This window comes from Bemisia tabaci, chromosome 4, assembly GCF_918797505.1.
Source record: "Bemisia tabaci chromosome 4, PGI_BMITA_v3".
NCBI lineage: Eukaryota > Metazoa > Arthropoda > Insecta > Hemiptera > Aleyrodidae > Bemisia > Bemisia tabaci.
Genome location: NC_092796.1, coordinates 2,697,417 through 2,725,275, shown reverse-complemented (window position 1 = coordinate 2,725,275; position 27,859 = coordinate 2,697,417). Strand labels below are relative to the sequence as shown.

Sequence of the window (27,859 nt, the reverse complement as noted above, 5' to 3'; positions counted from 1 at the left end):
CTTCGGTGTGTTGCACAGTATCACACGCATTTGAAGGCGTTTTATATTGTTCGGACCGCGACCTGTGAAGAGTAGAGTCTTGTTGTGTTGACTTGAGTCAAATCTAGTTCTCAACTTTATTTTAAACAAATGTTGAAAGTTTGAGTTATGTATGTCGAATAGTCCGTTTTTCATGTCAAGGACAAACTTCGTAGCAAAAAAAAAAAAAAAAAAAAAAAAAAAAAAAAAAAAAAAAAAAATAAATAAAAAAATAAAATAAAATAAAAAAAAAAAAATCCAAAATTCTCGACCCACTTCCCGAGGTGGGTCGGAAAGTGGATGGATGCAAACGTTGGCCAAAATTCATCAAGCAGCTGCGTTAAGTTCTCGACTGCAGAACAGCGTTTTTCACCTTTGGTTTGCAACTCTATCGATCTGGTTGAAAAAGTCGACCAAACCCACTCGCAAAAATTCGCCTAAAACTCACAAGCATCACGAAACAAGCCACTTGAGCGTCCAATAAGATTGCAAGTCGTGGCAAACTCAGGGTATCCACGGCGAGATTTTATAAGGCCGATAAAAGAGGCAATTAGCTCGCCGAGATTGTCCCACCTGTTGGCTCGATTGCCTCGACGGGTATAGTCAAGATTCTCATCACCAAGATTGCTATGCAAATAGCGGCTGGAGCCCCAGTGTGCGAGGGCATTGTTATCCGGCCTTTCCACTCAATTGAACGGCTTACATGAAGAACAGCGTAAGTGTAATGAGATCCCTTGGGCCTCCACGCCTTTTTCAATTAAGCTGTCCAATTATCCCTCGTTATGCTCAGCTCTTTTCGCCACGCGCTGCATCATACGGGCGAATGTGCTCCAAGAGGCTCACATGAAGAATCAATGAGCACTCTTCTTTTGAGTTCTCCTTCGCAGCATCCACAATTATACAGCGTTCTTCGCTCTTAACGAAGTTATTTGTGTCATGAGATATTATTAGAATTTATAAATAATAAGGTTAGAATCCATGAGTACACACTTTTAGAAAATGAACGATTAAAGATAAAAAAGAGACCTTTGATTTTGTGAACTAAATTCTTGAATTCAATTTGTAGGAGAAGTTCTGTCGGAAGCATAGGTTTGAATGGAAAATCTAATCGATGGGTTCATTTAGAGAAATTATGAACTATGAAAGAGGGCATGTAAAAACGCAAACATCCACCCGCATACACAACCAATTCTATGGTTTTGCTCCTGCTTCCGTCCCGAATGTAGCCAGATTATCATTTTAAAGCTTTTTTTCACCGTTTACATTTACAGGAAGAAATGTTAAAATTAACAACTTTTCTATCAAAATAGAAAACCTACCGCTCAAAAAAAAAAAAAAAAAAAAAAAAAAAAAAAAAAAAAAAATATTTTAAAATTTATGTTTTATTTTATTGCGTACTTCCTCACAATTTTCTCAGCTGTACGTGAAGTTTAACTCAATAAGATTCCGAAAATTATTATCTGATCCCACGAGATTTGGAGCGATGGTCAAAATTAGTGACAGACTAATCAATATAATTATGTGAAATGTGGTGCGAATGTGAGTATTATTCTCAATTTCGTACACCTTGTGTATGATGGTATGTAATGTCCTGCCTTTTAATTAATTTAGCGATTACCATCAAGCATATTATAGTAAAAAATTAATTCGGATCAGGATAACTTATACCGCTAACACTGGAAGTTTGTTAGGCTTGCTTTCCCGCCAGCTCCGAAAAGTTTTTACCGTATCTATTCTCTTTAACTTTTGCACTTTCAAAAACGGGCATGAGTTACTTGCGCATTCACTCGCGTCTCTTCCAGGCTGTAAATTAACTTTAAAAGCTTTGTGAATAGAAAATAAGCGTGCGGAAAACATTATTACTCGACGGCAAATACATTAAAAATGCATAAAATTGCAAAAATACTGTTATTTAATTTTAAATAAGTTAAAATACAACAACTTCTCGTGAAGGCATTAATGTGACGCTTTAGGAGGAGGGGGGGGGGGAAGAAGTAAGAGGGTGCGACGCTTGAAAGTTTATAACTCATCGTTTCGCGCTTGATGGTTCTTGAACGGTTCCTGAACCTTCCTTTTTTTGTAAGTTAGTTCCTTTAGTTCCGTTAGTTCCTTTGTTTGTAGTTTTCCTCATAAAAAAGGGAGACTATGGGAGTCCAACTTGTTGGGGGAGCGGTTTGCATTTTGGGGTTCAATAAATTGAAACTCAACACAGACGTTTTCTTTAACATTTCACCTTCCTTATTAACCCTTATACGCAAGACTTTTACGCAAAGTCCCAAATCTGGTCAAATTGATCCGTATTTATCAAATGCTTATTATAAAACAATTTATTAATAATATAGAGTTTTTAACTTTTAAGTAAAAGAGTTTTATGTTATTTCTATGTTTGTAAAGGAGCGATATCTTCTCCTTTTTTAATATTTTTTTTTTGGTAATATTCTAGCCCATTGTGCCGGATGTGTTGCTGACGTAGCCCTTAAAGCACCACTACAAATAAGACGAACGGAAAGAAACATAATATATAAATGGAGCAAGGAAATTAAGCTCGTTGATGACGGCGCAGAGATACAACTATTCGTGCTTGATGGATGTCCGTGAAGTATCTGCATAATTGAAGGCGCGATATGGCGCGAGGCATACTCGCAATGTGCGACTTGTAATTTTATGCTGACAATGGACCACTAGACAAGGTACGAATTCAAGCAATCTGATACATGTTTCTTAACCAGAATTTCACGTAGAACACGATTCGCGCAACGAAAATTACTGAAACCAGCTCCTGATGAAGATATTAACCTTTTAATTTCACATTGGTTACGCGGATTTTGAACTGCCCGCTCACAAGAAACTCAAAGCTCTACGTGAGTCAAATCGCGCACCACAACAGTTTCAGTTAGCCTCTCAATCAATCACTGTTCATAACCCACCATGTGTTGTTCAAATTATAAGCAATTTGCTATAGCTGAGCCCGCAAGCGTCAAAATTGAGGTTGCCAGATTTTTATATCGCAAAGACTGTCATGATAATGTTCAGCCCGCGATGTGAATCACGTAGAGCATTGAGTTTTAATGAGCGGGTGGTTTGAATTCACGCATCAGGAATCATTTAATATCATTGTAAGGAGTTAATTTCGGTAATTTTTGTTGTGCGCATCGTGTTTTACATGAAATTTTGGTTAAAAAATATGTATCAGAATGCTTAAATTCGTACCTTGTCTAGTGGTCCATTCGTCGTTTTCCGCATGAAGGAACGTACCCCATTCCAAGGTTGCAAAATGGACTCGAAAAATTCAATTTTTTACAAAAATGTACCTGTGCAATTCCTCCCTAAAATTTATCTGATTTTTGCATTAGAATCTGAAGATAAATCAGTGAAATTGTTGGTTAGACATGCCCAAGATTCGCCCGATAAAAATAAATTTGGTGAGAGGAAATTTGGCAACATTGAAACGTAGTTACGTTCTTTCGTGAGGGGAACGACGAATTAGGCTAGCTTAGATTCGGGAGAAATATTAAAATATGATGCCCGAAAACATCTCTCCTATCTCCGGCTGTCTTGACAATTTTGTTCTCAATTCGACGTCAAATCATTTTTTAAGGTTGTATTGCCTCCTCAAACAGATAATCGGATCAATTTGACCTGGCTTGGGATTTCTAAGAGTTGTTGCCCCCCCCCCCCTTCCAAAAAAATCCTACTAATCGATTTTTCCCTCTTTTTCAATTTGACTTTTGATATGATGTATTTGTAGATCAGTATATAAAGCGGCGAAGCACGTGATTTTGGTAAGCCTCGTTACGGCACACTGTCCATATTCGCGGCAACCCACGGATATGGACTAACATAACCCCTAAAATGTTCCAAGAGTGCAGGATCGTGATAGAGAAACCCACAGCCAAAGAAAAGCGAATTTTCAAGTCTAGCTTAAAAAAGCATAAAAGACAAGAGGCAGAAGAAGGCTTTATGTTGTTTATATCGTGTGATGAGTCCATTCGAGCGTGAGACTTGAAGATGGAAAAATATGAGAGAGATTTCACCGGTAGTGGCGGGAGCAAATGGTGTCGGAAAAGTGCGGGAGGAGGAAGAAGACTCAGAAACCAAAGAGTGCTAGAGCTCCGAAATGCAAGAACAAGAATTAGGCATGTAGCTCGCGTGGCGTTCTCGGGGCAAAATAGTCTCCCATTCATTTTGCAGAATGGATGATCGTTACCTGACCTAGTTACAACTCTGCTTATTTTTTATTTTTAATTTTTCTTTCCCCTCTTTTCTCTACGTTCATTCATCTGCCCGCACCGAGGTCTCTCCTGTTCTATCCTTTCTTTCTATCATCTTCAACTCGCTTTCAATGGTGACTTTTTCAATGAGATCCTATCTCTGCCTCGCTCGGCCAGAGCCACGCATTTACATAGGATTTTACATCCGAGTTATGTGATTTTTCCTCGGCCCGGTAGACCTCAGCACTGTTCACGGCTGCAGAGTACTACTTAATGCTTTGAACTTCGGTGTAAGTAATTAATTGCTGCACTTACCCAAGGTCTGAAAGAAAAATGGTGCACTGTAGATGCGAAATCGTACTTTTAAATCGTTACTTTTTTCAAATTTGTAGTACTATGAAATTGAGTTTACTGTGTGGACAAATCTGGCAACTTCAAGGCATACTTGTTATCAGTTAGGAGGATGAATTTAACGAGCACAGGCGAGCCCAATCCCGTTTCATCCGATGTTAATTACAAAGCACATTAAATATTCATATTGCTCTAGAAAATTAAGCAGTTCCTCCCCACCATTTTCTTTTAGGCGTGACTGAAAGGTGTAGAAGGAGGGGTGACTCGAGGCTCTCTTTGATCGGTTAAAATAACTTCAGCCGAAATCCGACGGCTAAAAATTTATAAAACAATTACAGTGAAAATTTAATTTTCGTCCCATGCCCATGAGATCCGTTTTTTTTAAAGTTATTTGAGGAGGTCTACCAAGAAAAGATCTTTAAAAGAAAATAAATATGAAAAAAATATTTCCATCTGCCTCCAAGTATAAACGCGTGCAATACCTGAGTATTATTTCTTTTTTGTTATTTTTTCATTATGCTACTCTCGCCAACCAGATATCTCCACTTTTTGATACCTTTCGCGCTTGTCCACCACACGTACCAATAAGATATTAAAAATAATTATTACGTAAAAGATTTTCAAGAGCTAAATATTCGTTCCAGACCTAGCAGAAATTAATTAAAAGTATAAGCAGCAATTCGGAAAATGACCGCGTTATCACCTTTAATTTCGTCGAAACCCTACAACTAAGGCGAGGAGTCATGTATTATGATGAGCCTTTCTTTTTCTGTAGGGCTCATATGCATTTAAAGGGTATAATGATTTTTGCGAAAAAATTTTAAACAGCCATGACAAAATTCTATAATGGCATGATGTATTAAACAATTTTGTCGGAGATTTTGAAACGTAGCGATCGAGATGCGGAGTTCCATGTGCCTTTGCGATTGTGCCGAAGTACCTTCACTTTGATAGTATACACACTTTAAAATTCATTTTTAAATGGCTTAAAGAACTTACGCTTCAATCATGAGCCCTAGCGATCCAAGCAAAAAATGACCAGTATTGCATGTTGATGATACGAAATGACAAAAAATGAGGTTTTATTTGCTTGTATCGTCGTGAGCTTTAATCAAATTACAACTCGACGGAGTAAGTCGGCAATCACATAACTCGGTTTGTGACGTCGCAGACTTTCTGTCATACTTTATTTTTTAAACGGAAAACTACTCAACAGCAATTCTTTAAAACTGCTATAATTTTTCTTCTCTGGGCGAAGAAAATTCTGCAAAAACTTCAAGGAATGATATCAATTTGTTCTCCTTTAAAAAAATAACATAGAGGCGGAGATTTTCAGACACCTCAAACGAGATATGTGATTGCGGACTTACGCCGTCGATATTTAGGTATATTTACTTAGTTTTGAAATCAACTGCATGTGTATTGAATTGAGAAAGTTCTTTTAAACGTTTTACTATTTTGCAAGCATGGTTGGGTAACCCGATGCCCTTTTCGGCAACGTTGTGGGTCCCTGTAAAGGATTTGCATGAATTATTCTGTATTGAATTGCAGTGGAATTGATGTTCGAATGAGTGTAATTTGCTGCACACTATTGCCTTTTCAGAGCTGCTAAGCGGGCACACGGCCCGTTCCGGGAACGTTCGTCGCCTTGAATAAAGACCTTACTTACGTTCCATTTTCAGCCCATGTCGCTCCTGTCGCACCGTGTCACCGCACTCTGATGTCAAAATTCGCGCCACAGATTATAGGCATGGAATTTTCAGCAGACGCGTTTCAGGATTGGCACTGTTTGCTCCTCGAAGGGACGAAATGCTTTAGAGACCTCGTACTAATGAGAGCGGGACTATTGGGCGAGTGTTGGGTCTTTGGGCAAAAAGTCGGGGTCTTTTCGGTGAGTAGAAAACTGCTCAGAGACAGATATTAGGGGGAATTTCGGCGAAAGGAAAGAACAACATGCGGAAATTTGAAAATCGGAAAGTTGGAAAAAAAATTAAAAAAACTCTCACCATTGTATGTCAGAGTTGATTTATAAAAAAATCTATTCACGTAAACATTATCATAGTTTTGGATTCATATTCACAAAAAAAAAAAAAAAAAAAAAAAAAAAAATGCTGCCCCATCTCTAAGCTTTTCCTTGATGGCAATTCCATTCAGTATTTTTTACCCGAAATCAGTCTCCTTCGTCGTTATTAAATTTCGATCACCTGCATCTTTCCGCGCCAGGTATAGTTGCCAGATTCATGGTATTTTTGGACTCGGTCACTCACCCATAAGATGTTTCTCATGTTCATCCAGATTGATATGGGACCACTATTTCTGGCTCATTTTAGATTCAACATATATACCATTGGTTTCCCTATGGAGAAAGGTGTTTCAACCGCAGCGCCAAGGATAAAGGTTCCTCATTGCAAAATATAATTCAAATAATCATCCTCGCCTAATATACCTCTCCTTTCAACAATAGCTCACCTAAAAAGGTTCTTCCCCCACTTTAATCTAAGAAATGTAATTAGATGTAAGTTTAAATCGGTGGCCGACGTTAATTTTCGCATAATACGTGTTGATTAGCAACTTGTCATTCGAAGAAATATAAAAAAAAAAATCGCCTCCAAAGGAAACTGCCCGTCTCGTGGGTTTAGATTCAGAGGTACTTTTTTAAAAATTTGCGTGTTAATGTTTATTGTAGGTTACTTTGGGTTATTTAGAGTTACTTTTTCCGGTTAGTTTAACCAAAAGGACTTGATCTACGGCAATTTTTAAACGTGCACCTCCACACGGAAAAAATTAAATTGCTGATCTACCAATTTTGCAGTTTAAAAAAGTGTCCGACATGCTTCGATGTAGATTTTACAAAAAAAAAAAAAAAAAAAAAAAAAAAAAAAAAAAAAAAAAAAAAAAAAATCAAAATTTAACCACCATCGTGGTTGAATTGTCTTTCAAATATTGTAAAATATTGTAAAATATACATTTGAAACATGTTGGACTTATTTTTTCAAACAATTTAATTGTTATATCGGCAATACAATTATTTCCGTGCAAGTCTAAACCCACGAGAAGGGCGGTTTTCTTTGGAGTAAACGGTGGAAAGGAGCCATTCGGCAACAGGAACGGGGAACGCAGAGGCGCAATTTATCGTGATTTGAACTCTCATTTGTCGGTTTGTGTAGTGTATGAATCGTTACCACTTTCACAAGTCGCTGGGAGTTGGGCCTCCCCGGTGCGCGATGGGCTCCGCTCCGTCCCAACTTCCTCGTTCCCTCCACGGAAGCTCCATTTTTATTTTAATTACTTCCCAACTTGACTGCATTTCTTGCCCCCCTTTTTAATGATTATCAACCGCGCCCTTCTTCCTTCCGGCTCCCCCGTCCGTGATTTCCCCCTCGTTCCGTGCCCGAGCGCCAACAGTTGGGCCTCTGGCACGGCCTATTCGACATTTTTAAACTGTGGTCATTCGGTTCGGTGCGAGAGAAAGGTATGGCTACCCCTTAAGATATTGAACATGAGGGTCGACTTCATCACGATGAGCAACAGAGACTGAGAAATAATTTTTAACTGAACTACTGTTTTATTTATACAGGGTGTCCGGAAGTTAACGTAATTAACGTTCAGGATAGATCCTTCGGCTCAAAATATTACTTTTTTCCAATGCATAAATCGCATTGAGCAAAAAGAAACCAGCGCGATTACAGTGTTTTCAAAATCTTGCAACTTCTTCTATTCTTTTAAAAATATTTCATTTATGCATAATATGAAAATTCACACCATGATTTTCCTTACTTAAATTAACAATCTTTTGGTGCGAAGCAAAAACTATTTACCATTCTGAGAGATTTCTTAGATAATTATGAAGAAGCAACATTTTTACAACACTGTAATCGCGATGATTCCTTTTTGCTTTACATGCGATCCACATACGTGCCCGAAAACGCTCCATAAGTCTTTGCTCCTCTGACGTAAGGGCGTATCTCGATCTGCGTATGAGCCCCGAAAACATGGAGTCTCATGGAAAACAAGGCTCACGTGGAAATCAAGATACGCCCTTACGTCAGAGAAGCGACGAAATGAACTATGCGCTATGCTTCCTTACAGTCCTTGCAGCAAAAATTGCCTACCCAGCAAGGAGTTTAAAAAATCTGAAGTTTTTTCAAAGCTCTGTTGCGTCGCAATGGCGCTTTTCTGGAAAATTTTCCTAAGAAAAGGACAATGAACCATCGCGTTTAGTGGTTAGAGACGGGGGAAAAAGAAAAAAAATCAGATACACCAAGGTCAAAATCCTAACCTGCTTCTCTGCTGAAAAACCGTGCTGTTAAAATGAAAATACCTATATACATTCGAGGTTCTAGCCCAAGTTGGCAGTAATATTTAGAGCGTGGCCTTTCTATTGAAGTTGCCACGCTTTAAAGATATTTACGTACGGGAAAAATATGGCTAGTTTCTTTCTAAATATGAGCGAAATAAAACAACAATATCAATGGAGAGATATGGCAACAGTTCGCTTAATTGAGCTCGTAAAAACGGCCGAAATGGGAGAAATAATCTAACATGAGAAACGAGGCTTGCTATGGTTGAATATATTATACATTTCAAAGATTTAAGAAGCTTTTCTCTCCCTTCCAATTCAAGCCTCTCCCCTTTCTTATTTTGACGTGGCAATTACTCAAAGATTTTTTCCACTTTTCTTTTAAAAGCAGGCAAAACGAACAACAAGAAAAATTGAAGAGTACATGGAAATTAGTCATAAAGCATCAAAGAGATTACTTAAAAATTGAAATTATTTTGAATATAATTCAAATAAAGGATAGGTCTATAGGGAGACATCATCAAAACGGATGCTAGGAAAATGAGCACTTTATTAGATTCAAAAATTGTGACACTTAATTGCATAATTGAATTGACTCATGCAAAAACGTCTGTCGTCCAATACATGGTTTCATAATTGCATTGGTTTCCTTTACCCCACGACACTGATAAATAAGATTGATCTCTTTTGTAAACGTTTAATTATACTGCGATGCTAAGGAAGAACGCCGTATGAGCCTTCAGACATTGCCAAGTTTCCATCGATAAAAACCGAATTTATCGGGAAAATTTAAATATTTTTCCTCAACATTTTCTGACTATTTTGTACGTAATTTAATCAAAAATATCTGAAAATTTAAAAGAAAAATGTGCATAAATATCGTTAAAAATACATGTCTTATCAAGAGAAATCTGGCAACTCTCTAATGTTCATACGGCGTTTTTCCTTAGCACGGCAGTATACCTAGGAGATTATTTCTAAAATTGATCTACATTGACATTTCTAACGTCTTAAAAAATCTTGTGTCTTTTGGTTACAACGAAAGCGTCCACTCAAAGTCTGAAACATTGTATTGGACATCGGACGTTTTCGCATACGTCGATTCAATTAATAATAATTGCAGAGATTGGAAATATCTTCCTCAAGAAGTCTAAATATTCCAAGTAGTATGTCTACAAACTTTATTATGGTCTGAAAACTTCATCGCTCGGGTTTGAAACAGCGCGGCGACCGGAAAAGAGAACATTGAAAGTCGATCGATCGGGAGCGAGATGGACACGCAACCCGGGTATAAAATTAAACATTATAATCATCAAAGTTTTTGTTCTTTCTGATTTACAGTTTGACATGGACTGGAAACAATGAGAGCCCTCGAAATGTCAGCTCTCCGCTACCGCTGCCAAACTTCTTCAAAACGAGTCCGCTCTTGACTTATTTGCAATGTACCTTGAAGGGATGATAATTCGTTTGGCAACGTCTTTTAATTCCATTAAGACGTCGTCGTCATAAAAATAGATTTTATACTCCTGATACGTACTCGAAGTGGATTTTTCCTCGCTGCTCGCCAAATCAAAATTAATCGCACAAATATGTTTTCTCGCCGGATCTTTTCCTCTTCACATTCATTTCAAGGGTTTTAACGTGCATATATTCCCAATTATTTGCCTCCAAATGATAATTTGCAGTTCAAGTGCATTTTTATTTGGTATTGTTAATCTCCATGATTAATTTTAACTAGGTACTATAGCGGAATATCCGAGGCAGCCCAACTAATTGATTTTGCCAACTTGTAATCGGCGATTTGGACAACTTAAGTTCACAGCATGTACCTCAATCTGTGCCTTCAAATATTTCTCACGATATTTTTCTTTTAGTGTATTTTTCGAAAAAAATACACCAACGTTAAAAATCAAAGAAACTGCAAAATTTGTTGCAAATTTCTGAAGCCATTCAATTTTTTTGAAAGCCATTTTAGCCAAATTTGTAACCCCTTCCCCCTTAATGCAAGCCTGATTTTTTCACAAAAATTAACCTAGAAATTCTTTGAAATTGTTGAACAATTTGTTTTATAACATGAGAAGCCTGCGTAATTCTGAGCGTAACTTCCCCTCCTCTTCATAAAATCCCCATTAACCAAACTAAGACTCCCTCCCCCGCCCTAAGTAGCTAACTGAATACTTGAATGGCCCCCCTAGGACTTAAGATACTAGGACAAGATACTTAAGTGAGGTATATTCGATGAAAAACTTAAGGTTCGCAGTTGTTTAGTTTTGTTTCGAAAAATAAATTTATAGGGAAATGTGACGAGAAATTTTTGAAGGTAATAAAATATGTTGAGGACATAATTTATCCAAATTAATGAACTTTTGACGTGTTTAACTTTCTCGTGTAGATAGTTCATTCCCTCTTCACCTATGGTCAAAAAAGTCATAAGAAAAATTGAGAAAGAAAAAATTTTGAAGGTTGCAGAGATGATCATCATCATAGTGTTACCTAGTTGAAATCCATTTTTATTTTTTTCAGAAATGGAAAATTAGGTAGAGGTATGAAGATATACATACATACATAAAGTCGCGATTATAGCGCCGCCTCGCGCTCTGCGACGCCCAATCGCCATTGCCCCCTATCCTCCCAGAGATCATCAGGCAATTGGCACCTTCTGATCTCCTCCTCCACCCCTTGTCGCCAACCTTTCACAGGACGTCCACGCCGTCGCCTTCCGGGAGGAACCCAATCGAAGACCTGCTTGGGCAACCGATCATCTGCCATCCTTCGCACATGTCCATACCAGACCAACTGCTTGGACCTGATATCGTGCACGATGTCCTTTTCCACACCCATTATCTCGCGTACCCTTTCATTGCGGATACGCTCTCTTCTCGATATCCCAGCAGACCTTCGCCAAAAGTCCATCTCGGTTGCCCTAAGCATGTCTTCAGTTCTTTTCTTAAGTTGCCAGACCTCACTCCCGTAAGTTACGATACTCTTCACGATGACGTTGTAAATTTTCCTTTTGGTCTCCTTGGAGATACTCTGGTCCCAGAGAACCCCATTTAGCATCGCGATAGCTTTCCTGCCTTGCACATTCCGATCTTTAATGGCCCGATCCAAATTTCCGTCCTTAGTTAACCAAACTCCGAGATATTTATACTCTTCACAGTCCAGGATCTTCCGGCCATCCTCCAGTTCAATGCTTTGCTGATCACCACCGATAACCAACTTCTCCGTCTTAACCACATTTACTTCCATTCCCCACTTTCGGTATACTTCCACTAGCTTCCGCGTCATGTAATTCGCATCTTCTTCGTCCTGAGCTATTACCACCTGATCATCAGCAAAGCACAGAGTATAAAGGGTGCCATCTTCACGTAGCGGGACGCCCATTCCCGAACAGCATCTTTTCCATTCCTTTAAAACTTCTTCCAGGTACACTTTAAATAAGGTTGGCGACAAACAACACCCTTGTTTCAGTCCTTTAGTAATTAAAAACCCCAACGATAACTCCCCATGCGATTTAACCCTAGAGAAAGCCCCACCATAAAATTCCTTAATAGCACTAATTAGTCCCCCACTAAAACCCCTTTTGTTCAAGGCTTCCCAAAGTTTCATCAATGGCACACTATCGTAAGCTTTCTGGAGATCCACAAACACTAGATGTAATTCCTGGCCAACTCCCTATGAAGATATCCCGCGGGAAAAATATCACTGAAAACATTGGATTACGTTGGAAAATTCGCACCGCTCACAATTACTTAACTACTCAGAGTAAAAGCAGGGATTTCTTGATACCGCGAGGTGGTCAGAGAATTTCTCCTCAGGAAACTCTGTACACATAACGCAGGTACTGAATCCCCCCTTCTTCCTCTGAGAAAACCCCTGAAAAGTGGTGGATCCGCGGGTGAAAACGAAGGAGAGGAGACGAAAATAGGGTGTAAAAAATACGGAGACAAAGGCGCCATTTCTACGCGGCAAGTCGCAAGACTCTAATTTCCTCACGGATGGAGAAGAAAAGAATGCATTTGTAAAATGTGATTTTCTTCCGAGCGTGCCACCCGCTGACAGGGAGGCTCGTCGCTGCCAAACCGCGCACCGAAAGCCACGCCTCGTAACCAAAATCGACGGTGAAAGGGAGAAAAAACGCCCAGTTTAATCCCCGAAGTTCTCTATTTTCTTAGCCAAAATCTGTTCTGATTTTTTTTTGTAGTTTACAGATATTCTGTAAAAATTGTATCAATAACGTCCGTTTCCTCTGTGAAAAAATGAAGAACAGCAGCAATTTTAAATCTCGTGACCAAGGTGATTGTTTTCCGTCTTTCACTACCGTCTTTTGTCGAATGACCTTGCTCGACACACCTCGATCTGTTGATGGAGGCTAAGAAAAATGCGTTGAAGTACGACGGATAACCTGCGAGGGTCAGCAGCAGAGACAACACATTTAGGAGATCATGCACTGCTACGTTCTCGATGTTGTAAAAGTTACTTTCGGAAGTAAACGCTCAGATTTTCATAAAAATGAATGACTGCCAAAGAGAAAGAGTTAAGCGTTTGGTAAAGCGATCGAGCGAGCCGAATCTAAGTTGCAACTTGCCTAGCAAAATGCTCACTTCGACGTTCACAGTCATCATTAGGACGTATTTATGCTAAAAGGAACCATGTGCATGGGGTTGGCGTGAGACATGCTTCCTTTTAGCTTAAATGCGTTCATTAGGTGGACACAAATTTGAAATAGGGGACATTCTTGTCCCTTGTCTTTTATTTGCATATGAATGTGTTCTACTCCTATTTTTTTTTTTTTTTTTTTTTTTTGCCTAAATATGTAAGCAACATCGCGGAAATACGTCGCGCACTGTAGTGAACGCGCAATGCGTGAAGTATTCATACAGTCTTGTAGGTGCTAATAATGCGTTCCGTTTCGACTGGCGACCGCGCTGTATTTGACGCAATGCGTGAAGTATTCATACAGTCTTGTAGGCGCTAATAATGCGTTCCACGGCGACTGGCAACCGCGCTGTATTTGACGCAATGCGTGAAGTATTCATACAGTCTTGTAGGCGCTAATAATGCGTTCCACGGCGACTGGCGACCGCGCTGTATTTGACGCAATGCGGGAAGTATTCCTGCACTCTTGTAGGCACTGGTAAATTTTCATTTCATTCTCGGCTCGACAAGTTGATCATCAATCATTTGGCAAAGAGTGGTGTTGACCCTCGAATTTAAATTTTACCCCACGAATTTCATTGCTTCGTTAGTGAGAAGTTTCTGAAATATGTTGCCTCTGACGATGATAGGAAAGTCCTCACTAATATCCCTTGGTCCTACACATCTGATTTGCGCAGAGGCGGATGAAGCAATTTGGTAACACCGGATTCCCTTCATTTAAAGCTATGTTGAATAATCGATTCTTGTCGGAGCACCAAGTCCCTCCAAGAATCGAAACTTTTCCATGGGTTAAATGGAGGAAAAGCGATGTTGCCAATTTGCTGGATTCGCCAATGGATTTGCGTAGCGTTATAAACCCACTTGTATTTTTGTAGATATTTCGTGAATAACAGCGACAACGATGTTTTGGTTTGATTTCAGGGATGCCCCGAGCGAGGCGCGATGGGGCGGAGCTGGCGACCCGGCGGCGGGTAGAGGGAGCGCGGGAATAAGCGTGTCATGTAATCTCCCGGGGGAAGCGGATGCAACAATGGCAACAACGGCAACAACGCGCGTCGTCACGCAGCGGCAACGGCGGGAGCCGTGTCCGAGGGGCACCAAGGAACTCTGGCCGCTGGCCCTCACCCTGTGCGCCGTCCTGGGCCTCGCCGCGGGCCACCCGAGCCACCGCAAGCACCACGGCCAGACGAGCCACTTGAACAACCACAAGAACCACAACTTCGACGAGGACCACTACGCCTCCTTCGCCGCCTACCAGGAGCCCAGCAACAAGACAGGCACCTCCAACGGCGACCGCAAGTTCAAAGCCGGCGAGGAGGAGCGAAAGTACATCTTCGACGGGCAGCGGAGATTCAAGTCCCTGGAACACGAGAGGCATACCCACGCCGACTACGAGGAGTCCTTCGTCAACGACCCCCTGGTGGTGCGCACCAAGTCGGGGTTGATCCGCGGGGTCGAGAAGCAGGTGATGGGGCACAAGGTGCACGTCTTCACGGGGATCCCGTTCGCCAAGCCGCCGGTGGGCATGCTCCGCTTCCGCAAGCCGGTCGAGATTGACCCCTGGCGCGGCGTCCTCAATGCCACCAGTCTCCCCAACAGCTGCTACCAGGAGCGGCTCGAGTACTTCCCCGGTTTCCAGGGCGAGGAGATGTGGAACCCCAATACCAATATCAGTGAGGACTGCCTCTACCTCAACCTGTGGGTGCCCCAGAAGATGCGGCTCCGACACCGTAGACATATTCATCAGAAGGTAGGTTCTCCTTTTTAAGATTCGTTATTTGGACGTACATATATTTTTGTCAAACGGAACCAGATACAAGTGGGACAGAAGGGGTGTGCTCGTTGGTCGAGGGCCGTAAGAATAAATGGGAATTACAAAGCGTCAGTGACGTCAGCGGCAACGAGACTACCACCTCTGTCGGCATCAACTCATGAGCCCTGTCCATAACAGTCTTTTCTCATGTCCACGGCCCATGATTGCCGCATTCAGTCGGCACATAGTTCCGTCTGACAGAAAGTAAAATCCCGGTTTTCCATTTCTCCAAAGGGAATCACGACCACTTTGACATTGTATCTTATGTAGCTTTCTAGAGAACACCCTATATTTTCCACTCGTCTATAGTTCCGTTTGGCAAGAATACGTCCATTTTATTACTTCTCTTTGCCGTTGTGTTGTTAAAATACGCGCTTCGTAGTTTGGATAAATTGCAGGCAAAAAATCAAACTGGTCATTTGATAAAATCGAAAATCGATATATTACACGGCGCATTTAAGGCTGTGTCTTATCTCATCTTGCTGACATAGCCAGTTAACGTTTCAACAATCAGGCTGCTGACCTACCATACCAGGGCATTGTTATCGGTTATTTTAGGTCGGACGAAGCTCATGACCGCGAGAATGAATGAGGAATTGATCCCAAGGAATCCAAATTTCGTACAAGTTCTGTAAAACCGCTCAAAGCTCAAGTAATAACTGACCTGCCCCTCAGTAGATCCGGACCCTGTGTAGCAGAAAGGAACCAATCCACCTCAGCTATTGCCAAATTTGACTAGGCAATTTAAATGTTTGCAAGAGAACATTCGTAAGGATTCATTAGAAAATTTTAAGGAATTTGCTTTGAACTGTGCAAAAAATTCTCTGAAATTTGCACAAAAATCTACACAACCGTTTTCATGTAAAAAATTCAACAGTCCAAGTAAATTTGGTAATAGTTGATGTGGCTTGGTTTATTTCTACTTAACGCAGTTCGTTTTGCAATTCAATCCGGGGACATATTGCGGCGCAGCAGATAGTTCATAGCACGATGATATCACTTCTCTACGAGGCAGACTTTTTCCCACAACAATAACTTATTTGAAGCCTTTTAGTCCGAGGGAAGCTCATCGGAAGAGCATACTTAGCGACAAACAAGGAGATTTACGTGTAATTTTACTTTGGAACAGCGGTAACGAGAGGGGCCCGAGGTGCTTAAAAGCTTTCAGACAGACAGGAAGAGCTGAAAAAGGTCGGTGCCACGAATGATTATGCCGCTTACACGTAGCCGGGAGCTCCCCGCGGGCGAAAATTGACAGAGTTAATAGAGCCGCGCCGGAACAAGCCTTTGACTTCTCGCTCGCGGCGGAGGAGCATCATTTATCGATTAATCTTACTCAGCCGAAGATAAAGGGATGAGGACAAAGGGCGCCACGCTCAAACCTCCGTTTGTTTTCACCTCCTTCAACGCCAGCCACCTTGATTTATACCGTCTGATCTATTTCACAGAGCCTCCGCCACTCCCGTCCTAAGGAAAAACGCCGTATGAGCCTCCAGGCATTGCCAAATTTCCTCCGGCAAATCACGAATTTTTGGCAATATTTATGAATATTTTTCTCCCAAATTTTCAGATAATTCGGTAAATTTCGGTTTGTAATTCGCGCTGTATATTCCAAGAAAAAATATGCATTATTTTCTTCTAAAATAACTATTTTCTGAGAGGAAATTTGGCAGCAATCGAATGCTCATACGGTGTTTCTCCCGAGCACGGCAGAACAGGTCGAACAAGGATGTCTTTCAGGCTCCGTCGTGGAAAAGAAACGTCCACGCGGATTCGTGTTTCTTCACTTTGCAGGAAATTACTCTGACGTGAAAGATAAAGCCGCTTTTTGCAGTCGTTGCTTTCCAAACCAACCGCGATGAGTCTGTTGCGCTCCAGAAACAAGAGCTTGAAGAAATTTTGTCATAGCTTGCATTTAAATTCCGAGTTTAATAACCCTAAATTTTGGATTTAACAGTTGTAACTCCAATCTCTGGGTCCAGAGCGAGCATTCCTCTCTCAACATGTACGGCTTTTTAACGTGCTCAACGTGATCTCCGTGCGATCTTACCCGTAAATAGTATATTTATTTGGCTCTATCTCTTACGAGCAATATATCCATTGACCATTCATAGACCTTATTATGTTACATGACGTTTAATAGGTTAATAGCTCCCGAATGTCACCTCTACATCGGGCTGATTGTTGAAACTGACAGACAAAGCGATAGACAGAGAGGGCACGGGGAGCAATCCTATCGGTTAAAATGGGTGGTTCTCCTTATAGACTGAGGAGAAAATGATGGACTTACTAAAGGGTCTCTCGCGGGTTGACGTAAGTTACTCTACCAGTAACCTCCTTTGTCTATTGTAACCACCCGCTTCCACCGATAGGGTCCCTCCATATCTCTTTTGTCTTTAAAAGGGGAGAATAGGGCGATCCCATTGGTTGAGAAAGGTGGTTCCCACAGACTAAAGGAGTAAATGAACCATAGGGTCTTTCGTCGGTTGTCGTTAGTTAGTCTAGTACCTACCCCCTTTGTCCATAGCAACCACCTGCTTCAACCAATAGGATCCCTCAAAATCCCGTTTGTCTTCTTTATGTCTATACCTTTGTCCATCAATTTCAACAATCAGCGCGCAGAGATGCTAAAACTTAAAAAAAAATCGGTCTGTTTAGTACCCAATGTGGCAACGCGAGAGGATGCGCACGTTGTCATGGTTTTTAGCCCACAAGAGCGGGGCGGGACGGGGCGGTGCGCAGCGGGAAAATTGTACTCGACGGACTAATCGTGTTCGCATTTGCGGGACAAATAATCCTGGGTATCCACTCTTTTAGAGCCTCGTTCACATGACCGTCCCCGCCGCCCCGCCGTCCCGTCTTCGCCGCAATTCGCAGAGGAGCTTCCCGGACGTTTCCAAGATTCAATTTCATAAACACACGTAATCGCCATCCTAACGCGTAACCTCACTTCCACTTGGAGCCAACACTTACGTTTACGTTCTAAGGAACAACGATTTAGGAACATGCATCTGTTGCCAAATTCCTCCAGGAAAAACTGATTTTTTGAAAAACTTAAGAATATTTTTCTCTGGATTTTTTGAAGAATACTATCCACAATGTGCTCATAATTATTTGAAAATGTCACGACATTTTCTTTTCACCTCATGAATTTATCCTTACCCTGGTAAAAATTGGCAGTAGAATGTGTGTTCCAAAATACAATAGACCTAAAGCCGGCTGTAATATTTCCAATAGCTTCTGTAGCCGGCTGTACAATTTCTTATAGCCTTTATAGCCGATGGCGATTCAGCAACAGCCAGACGATGAATTTTATGCTAAACGTTACTAAATACGGATACTAGGACTTAGTTAGTTTTTGGACTACCGCTCTCTTTTCGTGCCGTAGTATCTTGATTTATTTTGCGAGGAAAGGTCCGTACTTTTGAAGGATGCCTGATGTCATTCCTAATATGTTGGAGCGCTTTCAATTTCTAATGATACTGTGCAATACATCTGGCGTGAAATAGTTGCTTCAAGCGCCGTGGTACGCAGCGGCGCGGCGCAGCGGGTGGCGCCTAAAAACCTAACAGGGATACTTCACGCATTGCGCAATGCGTGAAGTATCCCTGTTAGGTTTGTAGGCGCCAGTGCGCCGCCGCTCCGCTTTGTGTTAGGCTCTTATATTTAATGTCGCGGAATCAGCGTTTTTCAACACATGATTTTGAAATGTTCGCACACTCTGTATGGATTTTTCTCATTTTAATTGATGAATAAAAATATGTTTTAAAGGAAAATATAATGTGCGTTTTGTAAATATTAAGGTGATTCCGTACATACTTAAGGATTTGCAAAGCACACGAATTTCTACACAATTTCCTGTAGCCTTTTATAGCCATGGGCCATGGCGATACACTGTAAAGTCCGGCGATAGGAACTATATTCCGACTGTATACTTTTTTATAGCTTCGTATAGCCCGGCTATATGATTTGCTCCGCTTTCTACAGCCAGCTATATGATTTTCAATAGTCTTCTTTAGTCGGCCATAAGAACTCCTATGGTATTTTTAAACGCAGCACCTATCGCCAATTTTTACCAGATTAATCCTTGAAATTTGACAAATTTTGGATTCTTACGAGGTGTTTGCCTCGAAACTCGTTTACACGAGTTCCTCTTCGAAATTGCGTCTATTTTACGGTTTTACTAGTTCAAAACACCTTCTCTTAGCTCTCTCGCGCTTGATAATCTCGCTAGACGATTCCTCCCTCCGAGCTTGGCTTAAATTCTAATAATACCGCAACAACTTTTGCAGAACTGAGAGACCATGTCTCCTATCTGCTCCACAGCCCAGCCCTTTTTCCGGCTCTATATCTATAAACCCATTACAATTGTAAAGTTTGTACCGTTCGGTTATTTAAAAAAAATTGACTGTAAAATTTTTCTAAATTACTGGTTATACAACCGATTTAGTGAATTTCTAGCGCAGGAATGATATTTCCTTTCATATTTAATGTTCAAGTGAAAATACGTATAAGAAAACCTATGCACTTGTCCATCTCGTTCGATTGAAATGGTTCTCAAAATCTGACCTCGGTAATGGCTGCGAAGCGATGGATTGAACTCAAATTTTAAAAATTTAATATAAATTAGAAAAATGAGTGAACAGCTTCTGCTTAATGCGTGGATGAAGCAAAAGAAATGAGAGCAAATTATGACCCAGCAAAATCTCCCAGCCAAGGAAAAAGACATGCCTTTGACGTGTAATCCACGTATCATAAGCTGCTCAATTAACTCACGGGTAAATGGAACTTGCAAAATTAGGACATCTTTACCCAAATGGATTACATTTTGCAATGAGGAACCACTATTTCTGGTCCATTTTAGAAACAATATACATGTCATTGCTTTCCCTGTGCAGATATGTGCTTTTATGGGAGAGCCAGGGATAGTGGTTTTAAGTATAAGTAGTATTAATTGAGTAATTTTAAGTCATGTACTTTGAAATATTTGTTATATATCAGTAAAACAAAGTACTACTCTCTTAAGTATGTAAACGGGAATGAACAACTCAACATCGGCGGATCCAGCAAATTGGCAACATAAGCTACTTCTACATTTAAACCTATTGAAATGGATCGATTTCTAGAGGGGCCGTCGATTTCGATAGATTTCTAGGGTGCTCACAAGAAGAATCGATTATCCAACACAGGTTTAAATGGAGGAAAGTCAGTGTTGCCAAATTGCTGGATCCGCCTCTGCAACTCAACGGAAAGGAGCTGTATGGAGAACGACTACGAACACAGCCCCTAGACTTGTTTTTCTTTTTTTGTGAATGATAATTCTTCGAAACAGTTGCCGCTAAGTTATTTTCCCTGTTTCTCGGAAGCCGGCATAGCAGTTGGCTCTATCGAGTAAAACAGCGGGCGCATAGCAGGTATTTGCCGGCGGAATAAGAACTGAAAAATAAATCAGAGCCGCTAACACGTTATTAACCGGGAATTGAAAGAGGAGAGAAGTGCAGGAGAGACCTCGGCTCCGGCGCGGATGGAATTATATATAAAAATAATGAGTTTCCACATGTAGAGTGCTACAAATGAAGAGCGGGGGTGCCGAGGGGGAAGGCCGACGTGGATGTGGGTACACGAGGGAGGGGGGTCGAGGGGGGCGGAGGGGCGGTAACGCGAAAAGCTCTGATTCAAACGGGCACGCGACCTTCAGCCCGCGAGACCCGGAGTCGCGCGTCGAGCCACAACGACGGATCTACGGAAGATCCGCGCTGGAGTTAAGTGGTTTTTCCGCGGCTTAGTGGTGCAACGAACAAACTTTGCAGTTGTGACTCGTCAGTCACGACTTCGTGAATAAATAGTCGTGCTCCACGAGAGCCGGGATAATGCAGCGTGCGGCCGGAGTTTCCGGTTGGGACAACCGGATTTTTAGGGGGTAGCAGTCTAGGGCACCGATGTAAACCGGGGTGAGTTTAAAAGAAATACACCAAGTCGCAATTTTTAAGGAAAAATGTACGGAAAAAACGGATTTCTGATTTAACAATTTACATACATACATGAGTCGCTTTTATAGCGCTCTTTGGCGCTGTGCGACGCCTAATCGCCACAAAACTCGGTCTTCCCACAGGTCATCAGGGAGTTGACACTCCCTCATTTCATTTAATATCCCCTGTCACCACCCTCTCACTGGGCGTCCCCTTCGTCTCCTCCCAGGAGGAACCCAATCAAGCATCTTTTTTGGCAGCCTCTCTTCCGTCATCCTCTTGACATGACCGTACCAGACAATTAAACAATTCAATTTTTAAAAATATGCCCGACATGTTTCAACAGTACATTTTACAATAGTAAAAAACTAGTTCAACCGCGAAGGTGATTAAATCAGCATTTTTTCATTGTAAAATCTACATTGAAACATGCTGAACACTATTTTAAACGACAAATTTGTTAAATCAGCAATATAATTTTTTTTCCGTGTGAGATGAGCAAGGTTTTGAAATCGATCAGTCACAAAGTTTCGTCCGAAGTTCCATGAGTCATATGGATGGATAAAACTTCAAACTTCTTTTTCTTGGTTCAAGCTGGATACGACTTGGTTCTAATCTGTTGAATTCGGTTCTTTTTTGACACGTTCTCAATCGCCGATTGGCGGATCATTTCTCTGTATCGCTACAAGCGCGTAACCGGGACGTATGAAGTATCAAAACCAACAATGGAAGCATTCTGCTTTATAAATGGTGCTAATTTTTCAGCGTGACGAAAAGTGCGCGAAATAAAAGTTGCGCCAACTCGTATTCTGAAATACTCTCTTCCCACATTGATTCACGGACAGAAAGAGTTGGTATTTTCCTCCAAGGTCGCAACATTCGCGAAGTTTTCTGAGCACTCTACGTGAGTGCCGAGTGCGAATAAACATGGTCAAGCCATAAATCTCCACTTCTCGAACCGCATTTTCAGTGGCGGTATTCTTTGAATCGAAGATACCCGCTCGGGCTCGGGTCTTCAATTTAATACGTATTTTCACGCGAGAAGGATGAAAAATATTAATATATAACGGGAAATATCGACATTGTTCAACAAAAAATAACTAAAACAAACGAAGAAGGCGCCAGGGCGGATGGTTTGAAGTTTAATTTCCCTATGAGGTTAGAGATAAAATTCAATTCGCATCCTCATCTTTCAATTATTTTCTCTGGACTTTGAATTTTTGACAAGAGGAAATTCTTGGCTAGTATACTCAAAACAAAACTTAACTGGTTTTCCTAGAAAGCAAATCCTTTATGTTTGGTTCAGTTTGCAGTTTGAGCTTCAGCAACTATTCGTGTTCAAGGGACGCTTGTGTTGCATACATACTTAATTGAAGGCGGCCAGTTATCGTTAAGATCAAACGTTGCTAACTCTGTTTCTTGCCGCAGATGGTCTCAATTTCCTTCTGCTCAATTCAGTCAAAATATCAAAGTGTGATGACATTTTTTTCCATCAGATTTCGTGATCATTGTTGATTACTAGATTTTGGCTAAAGGGCACGCTCCCTTTCCGCTAAGCTGCCCTACCCTCATTGGGTGCCTTGCGCCCTTTGAGGTTTGCTTCGTTGGTTTCATTGAGTTAATTTTTTAAAATCTGCTTATAGCTGCATCGGGCTCATTCAGGGACTATCACCTTTTAATAGCCGGAAATCATGGCAATCGGTCCAGCGGACCGATAATTGAAATATATATACAAAGCTATAGACATAGCAGACAGAAGGGATATGGAGAGATCTCATTAATGGAGGCGGGTGGTTGCAGTGGACAAAGGAGGAAGATAATAGACTAACTATCGGCAACCCTCGAGAGACCCTATAGTTAGTCCATCACTTCCATCCTCAGTCTATTAGAACCACCCATTTCAACTAATAGGATCGCTCCATACTCCCTATGTTTTTTTTGTCCTTCACTTTGTCTATAAATTTCAATAATCAGCCCGCAGTGGAACGCTGAACGACCCGTGACAAAGAAATGAAAATTTAGGTTGTCAGAGAGCTTACAGTCACGGTGATAGTTGTTCACAATTGAGACCTTTGGGCCCAAAGGACCAGTTGTATGTGTCAAAAAGCGCGTATTGGTACTCACTGATTAAAGGGCGACAATCGTGACAGATGTACCCGCGCGAACACTAGGTCTCTGCATTTATTATGATTGTAGATACAACCCTATGCAACAGAAACCTATGTGTGACGTTGTCTAACAAGGTATTTAATACTATGTATACTTATGTATATAGGAAAGAACCGAGTTTTTTAATTTTCTATTTTTTAAAAGAGAGGAATCTGCTCATGAGTTGCTTGAAAGAACTCGATAAGCATCACTGTAAAATTGGTAATACTTTCCCTGAATTCATTTCATAGAAAACTGAAAGAGAACCAACCGTGCTCTGCTTTCTTTTCTCTAAATTGATTTGACCCCTTTTATTTTCAGAAGAGGCGGATTAAGCGCTCATACATTTGAAGAAATAATGATTTCTCCAGCAAATGTGAGCCTCATGGTGAAAAATAAAGTTTCAAACTTCCACTGCATATTAAAATAATAATGTTGAGACGGACTTTTTTACGGCAAGAATTTCCGAGATAAATTCGAAGAGAGACACGTATTAAAGTAAACTTTATTCTCGAATCTCAAATTTAATAGCCAACATGAAGGAAATGCCAGTTATTTGCGATAAAAGTTCATAGTTACAATGATTGCAAACATTTGCAATTGAACGAATTAAAATAATCGCCATTTGAGAAGGATTGCCGGAAAGATAAAAGATTGCGGAACATGTCATAGCGCCCTTTTGCGATAGCTCCTCGCATGTTCGAAGGAAATTGAAATTAACTGCAACTCTGAGAGCGAGAAGGCTAAGCGATGGACTGGAAGGCAGTCAAAGGGGTAAACCCCTCCCTCCCCCATCCCCAATTCGCATTAGGATTTAGTTAAGTTGCAGATGGATCGGTCTACAGTACACCCAACATATATTTCGTGTTCGAAAGGTTCGCCTCATGCAAGAACAATTTGGCACAGTGTTGCCTGATGGACAACTTTCAATAAAAGCTTACGTTTCAATGCTTTAATTTTCAAGAATCGTGAAGCTCGCGATTTGGATATGAAGCTTTTTAAGTTCTTAGCTTGCCATGGCCAGTGTATAAAATGTGTCCATTGCACACAAGAGCTACAGCTAACTAGGTAAACTATTTGTAGATAAATTTGCTAAAAAACGAAGTCCATCACATCAGAAGTGTCTGAATCGCACACCCAAACGCACAATTTGCTCAGTCTTGCAAATGTTCTATCCACGCTCGCGGACACATGTTTCTTCTTAGTAGCTGGCTATAGATTTGTCTTAAGAAAGATGTCTGCCTGACAGGCAAACGGTCTCGCAATTTTGTGTCAATCTAATCGTCTTGAAGCGTTTGTTTTCTCTATATTAAAACAATGCCAAAACGCACTTTTCAAATCATTTGCAAAAAATATTTGTTACAGTTTGCGAGATTATTTGCTTATTTCCTTAGGCTCACTTAAATCTCCCTGGGTATACCTCATTGCCGGCGATGAGAAACATAGTGCTCGAAGAAGTAAATTCGAAAATTTTTGCACAGGGTTCTCAAACTGTGTGGGTTTTGTAATGTACCTTAGAAATTTTTTAAATGCTTATCGTGGTTATTGTGCAATTTTTCTATGCTCCATATTTTCTGTGCTACACACATATTTTCAGAGTAGAACGCAGCTTACTTCACTAATGAAATAAACAAAACGACCTGTAACTTATTTCTTAAGACGCTGATGAGCGTTTTTCTTTCAAAATCTAATTTCTCGACCCGACTTGAGAATTGCTCAACTCAAAATTTCATCCATCAACGAAGGCCCCTTTCCTAAGGTCCGTCACAAATGGAGGGCGTTAAGCAGAAATGAACCAAGCCACATCAGTCATTGGCAAATTTAATTGGGCAATTCCATTTCTAACAAAAGAACGTTTGTGCGTATTTCTTTGAAAATTTAAAGGAATTTGCTTTGTACTCTCAGTAAATCCACTGAAATTTGCGCAAAAATCCGCACAGCCATTTTCATGTAGAAAATTAAATTACCAGTCAAATTTGACAATGGCTGATGTGGCTCGGTTCCTTTCCGCTTAACGCTGTCCTAATTTTATGTCCGCTGTAAGGGCGTATCCTGATGTCCGCATGAGCCTTGGGGAGCATGGATTTAAATGTGAAATAGAGCCCACCTAAAAATTGAGGTCCTCTCGTAAGTGGAGGGGCGGGTGATTTCCAGGGTGGCAAAATTTCACGAAAAAGAAAATCTTGAAGTTTCAGGTGAAATATTTCATGAAATTTCAGAAATTTATGAAATATATTGAAACATATCGGTAAACATATCCTCTTCATGTTTCGCAAAATTTAAAAATTGTGACTTTTTTCTATTTTTGTGTGTTTGAGTGCGCGTTGCATACTCTAGCCCGTGAAAAATATGAATATTTCACAGATTCATGACATTTCATGAAATATTTCACTGAAATTCCCAATCTTACATTTCTTTCTTACGTTACATGCCACCCTGGGTGTAAATCCAAAACCTAGCAAAATCTGATAGCGAATTTTTACTTTTCAAATGAGGGAACTAGAATATGGCCGTATGATTTGGTGGCACTGCGCGTTGTCGTTGGGCATTTGTTGCACGGACAGCGCAAAAAGTTGGTGGCATGGTTCACGCTCGGGTGTGAGGGTAGAAAAAAATTAGGCTAATTTCCTGAGAACAAACTCGAGTTGAAATACGAGCAGACAACACGCACGGCTCCAACGAAGATGTCATTGATTTTCTGATAAATGCATTACGGCCCGCTATAACGCGACTAGCGAGACTCGACTTTCAGTGTTGCCGAGCTCTGGCAATGACTTAATTATTTATTCAGCGATGCCTTAGTAACACGGGCAGGGTGGCATGAAACGTAAAATAGAAATGAAAGATTGGAAATTTCAGTGAAATATTTAATGAATCTGTGAAATATTAATATTCTTCAGGGGCTACAGTATGCAACCCCCACTCAAACACACAAACATGGAAAAAGTCACAATTTTTACATTTTGCGAAACATGAAAAAAAGTTTTTAATAGCTTTCACAAATGTCTGAAATTTCATGAAATATTTTTCGTGAAATTTCAAGATTTTATTTTTCATGAAATTTTGCCACTCTGAACACGGGGTCTAAAGTGTATTTTTTAAAAACACTATGCTGTCACACAAAATAAAAGACTAGTCATTTGAGCCTAACGATTGGTGTCTCGTTCAATCGATCGATCTATTCAGTCTGTCAAATCGAAATTTTGGTCTGAATGCTTAAATTTTCCTCCACACACTTTTGCTTGTATCTCATTTTACGCGGGGCTCATAAAAACTCGCTTGCTTTTATAGTCTGGAATCTTGCACACCTTAATGATGAAAAGAATGTGTTGCCATATGATTACTTTTGTCAATCAATCATTTGAATCTTTTCCTCTTCAGAACTCGCCGATTGCAAAAAAATCTTATCTTTCACCATAAAACTCCGCTGCTCGTGTCCAATTTCCAGTGTTCACGTTTTTGCCTAGAGCCTAGTTTTGAATTTTCCACTATTCCTGGGGAGAGAGCGGGTGGGAGCAAATAATAAAAAATCGAGATTGTTTAACGTTTCAAGCAACGCAACTTTCAGAAATTCCTCCTGATTATCGATCTCGATAGGGACAAAACATAGAGTCGGAATTCTATGGTTTACAACTTCTTCGTCTCATTAAATATAACTTCTCATTGTAAATTCTCAATTCAGAAAAATACATTTAGGTTAGTTAAACACTCTTAGACCATTTTAGTCAATAGAGGTCGATTTGATCAAAGTGCCAAGGTTGATTTACAAGTAAACGGTAAGGAACGACAAGATTACTGCATGTGGCGCGCGGCGCTCCAGGTGCAAAACTCTGCTATCTCGAAAGGTTAAACGCCTTCAATTAAGTATGTATGCAACCGGGACGTCCCTCGAACACGAATAGTTGTATCCGGCCGCTGAAGTTCGGATTAACTGTTTCTAATGCAAACTGAACGAAACTAAACGAAAAGGATCCAAGTCACACTGTGGAGAAAAATGAGCACGGTGCAGTTTTGAGCATAACTGGCCGCTAGTTAAGGAAATTATGTAAAAAGAGATGGAAAAGTGTTGTAAACAAGGGGATCACCACCGCAGCGGATAACATCTTTAACCGAAGTTTTTAAAGCGCGATATCTCGACTGATATTGAACGTAGAAAGTTGATGATTGGGTAGATATGAATATTTCTCTCTAATCTACAAGTACCAAGCATTAAAACTCGAGTCTGTGACCAGCGCAACTTCATCATTCATCGTGAAATTATGACGGAAAAGCTGACTCAAGATGCTTCAATCTCCACCCATTCTGGTAGCCCTTCCTCTGCACCGAAAAGAGACGCAAATCACTCTTCATTAGCCCCAAATCGGAGACACCTCGTGATTCAGCGAGAACA

General features: G+C 40.6%; 1 protein-coding gene across 1 annotated transcript in view; it reads left to right on the top strand.

The window, feature by feature from the left end:
* LOC109031260 (acetylcholinesterase) overlaps positions 1 to 27,859 on the top strand; it is a 158,208-nt gene that overhangs the window by 12,830 nt on the left and 117,519 nt on the right. Inside the window, exon 2 of the mRNA XM_019042694.2 lies at positions 14,461 to 15,289. Coding sequence (XP_018898239.2) covers positions 14,570 to 15,289 — 720 coding nt within the window. The 5' untranslated portion in view covers positions 14,461 to 14,569. The remainder of the gene's footprint in view (positions 1 to 14,460; positions 15,290 to 27,859) is intronic.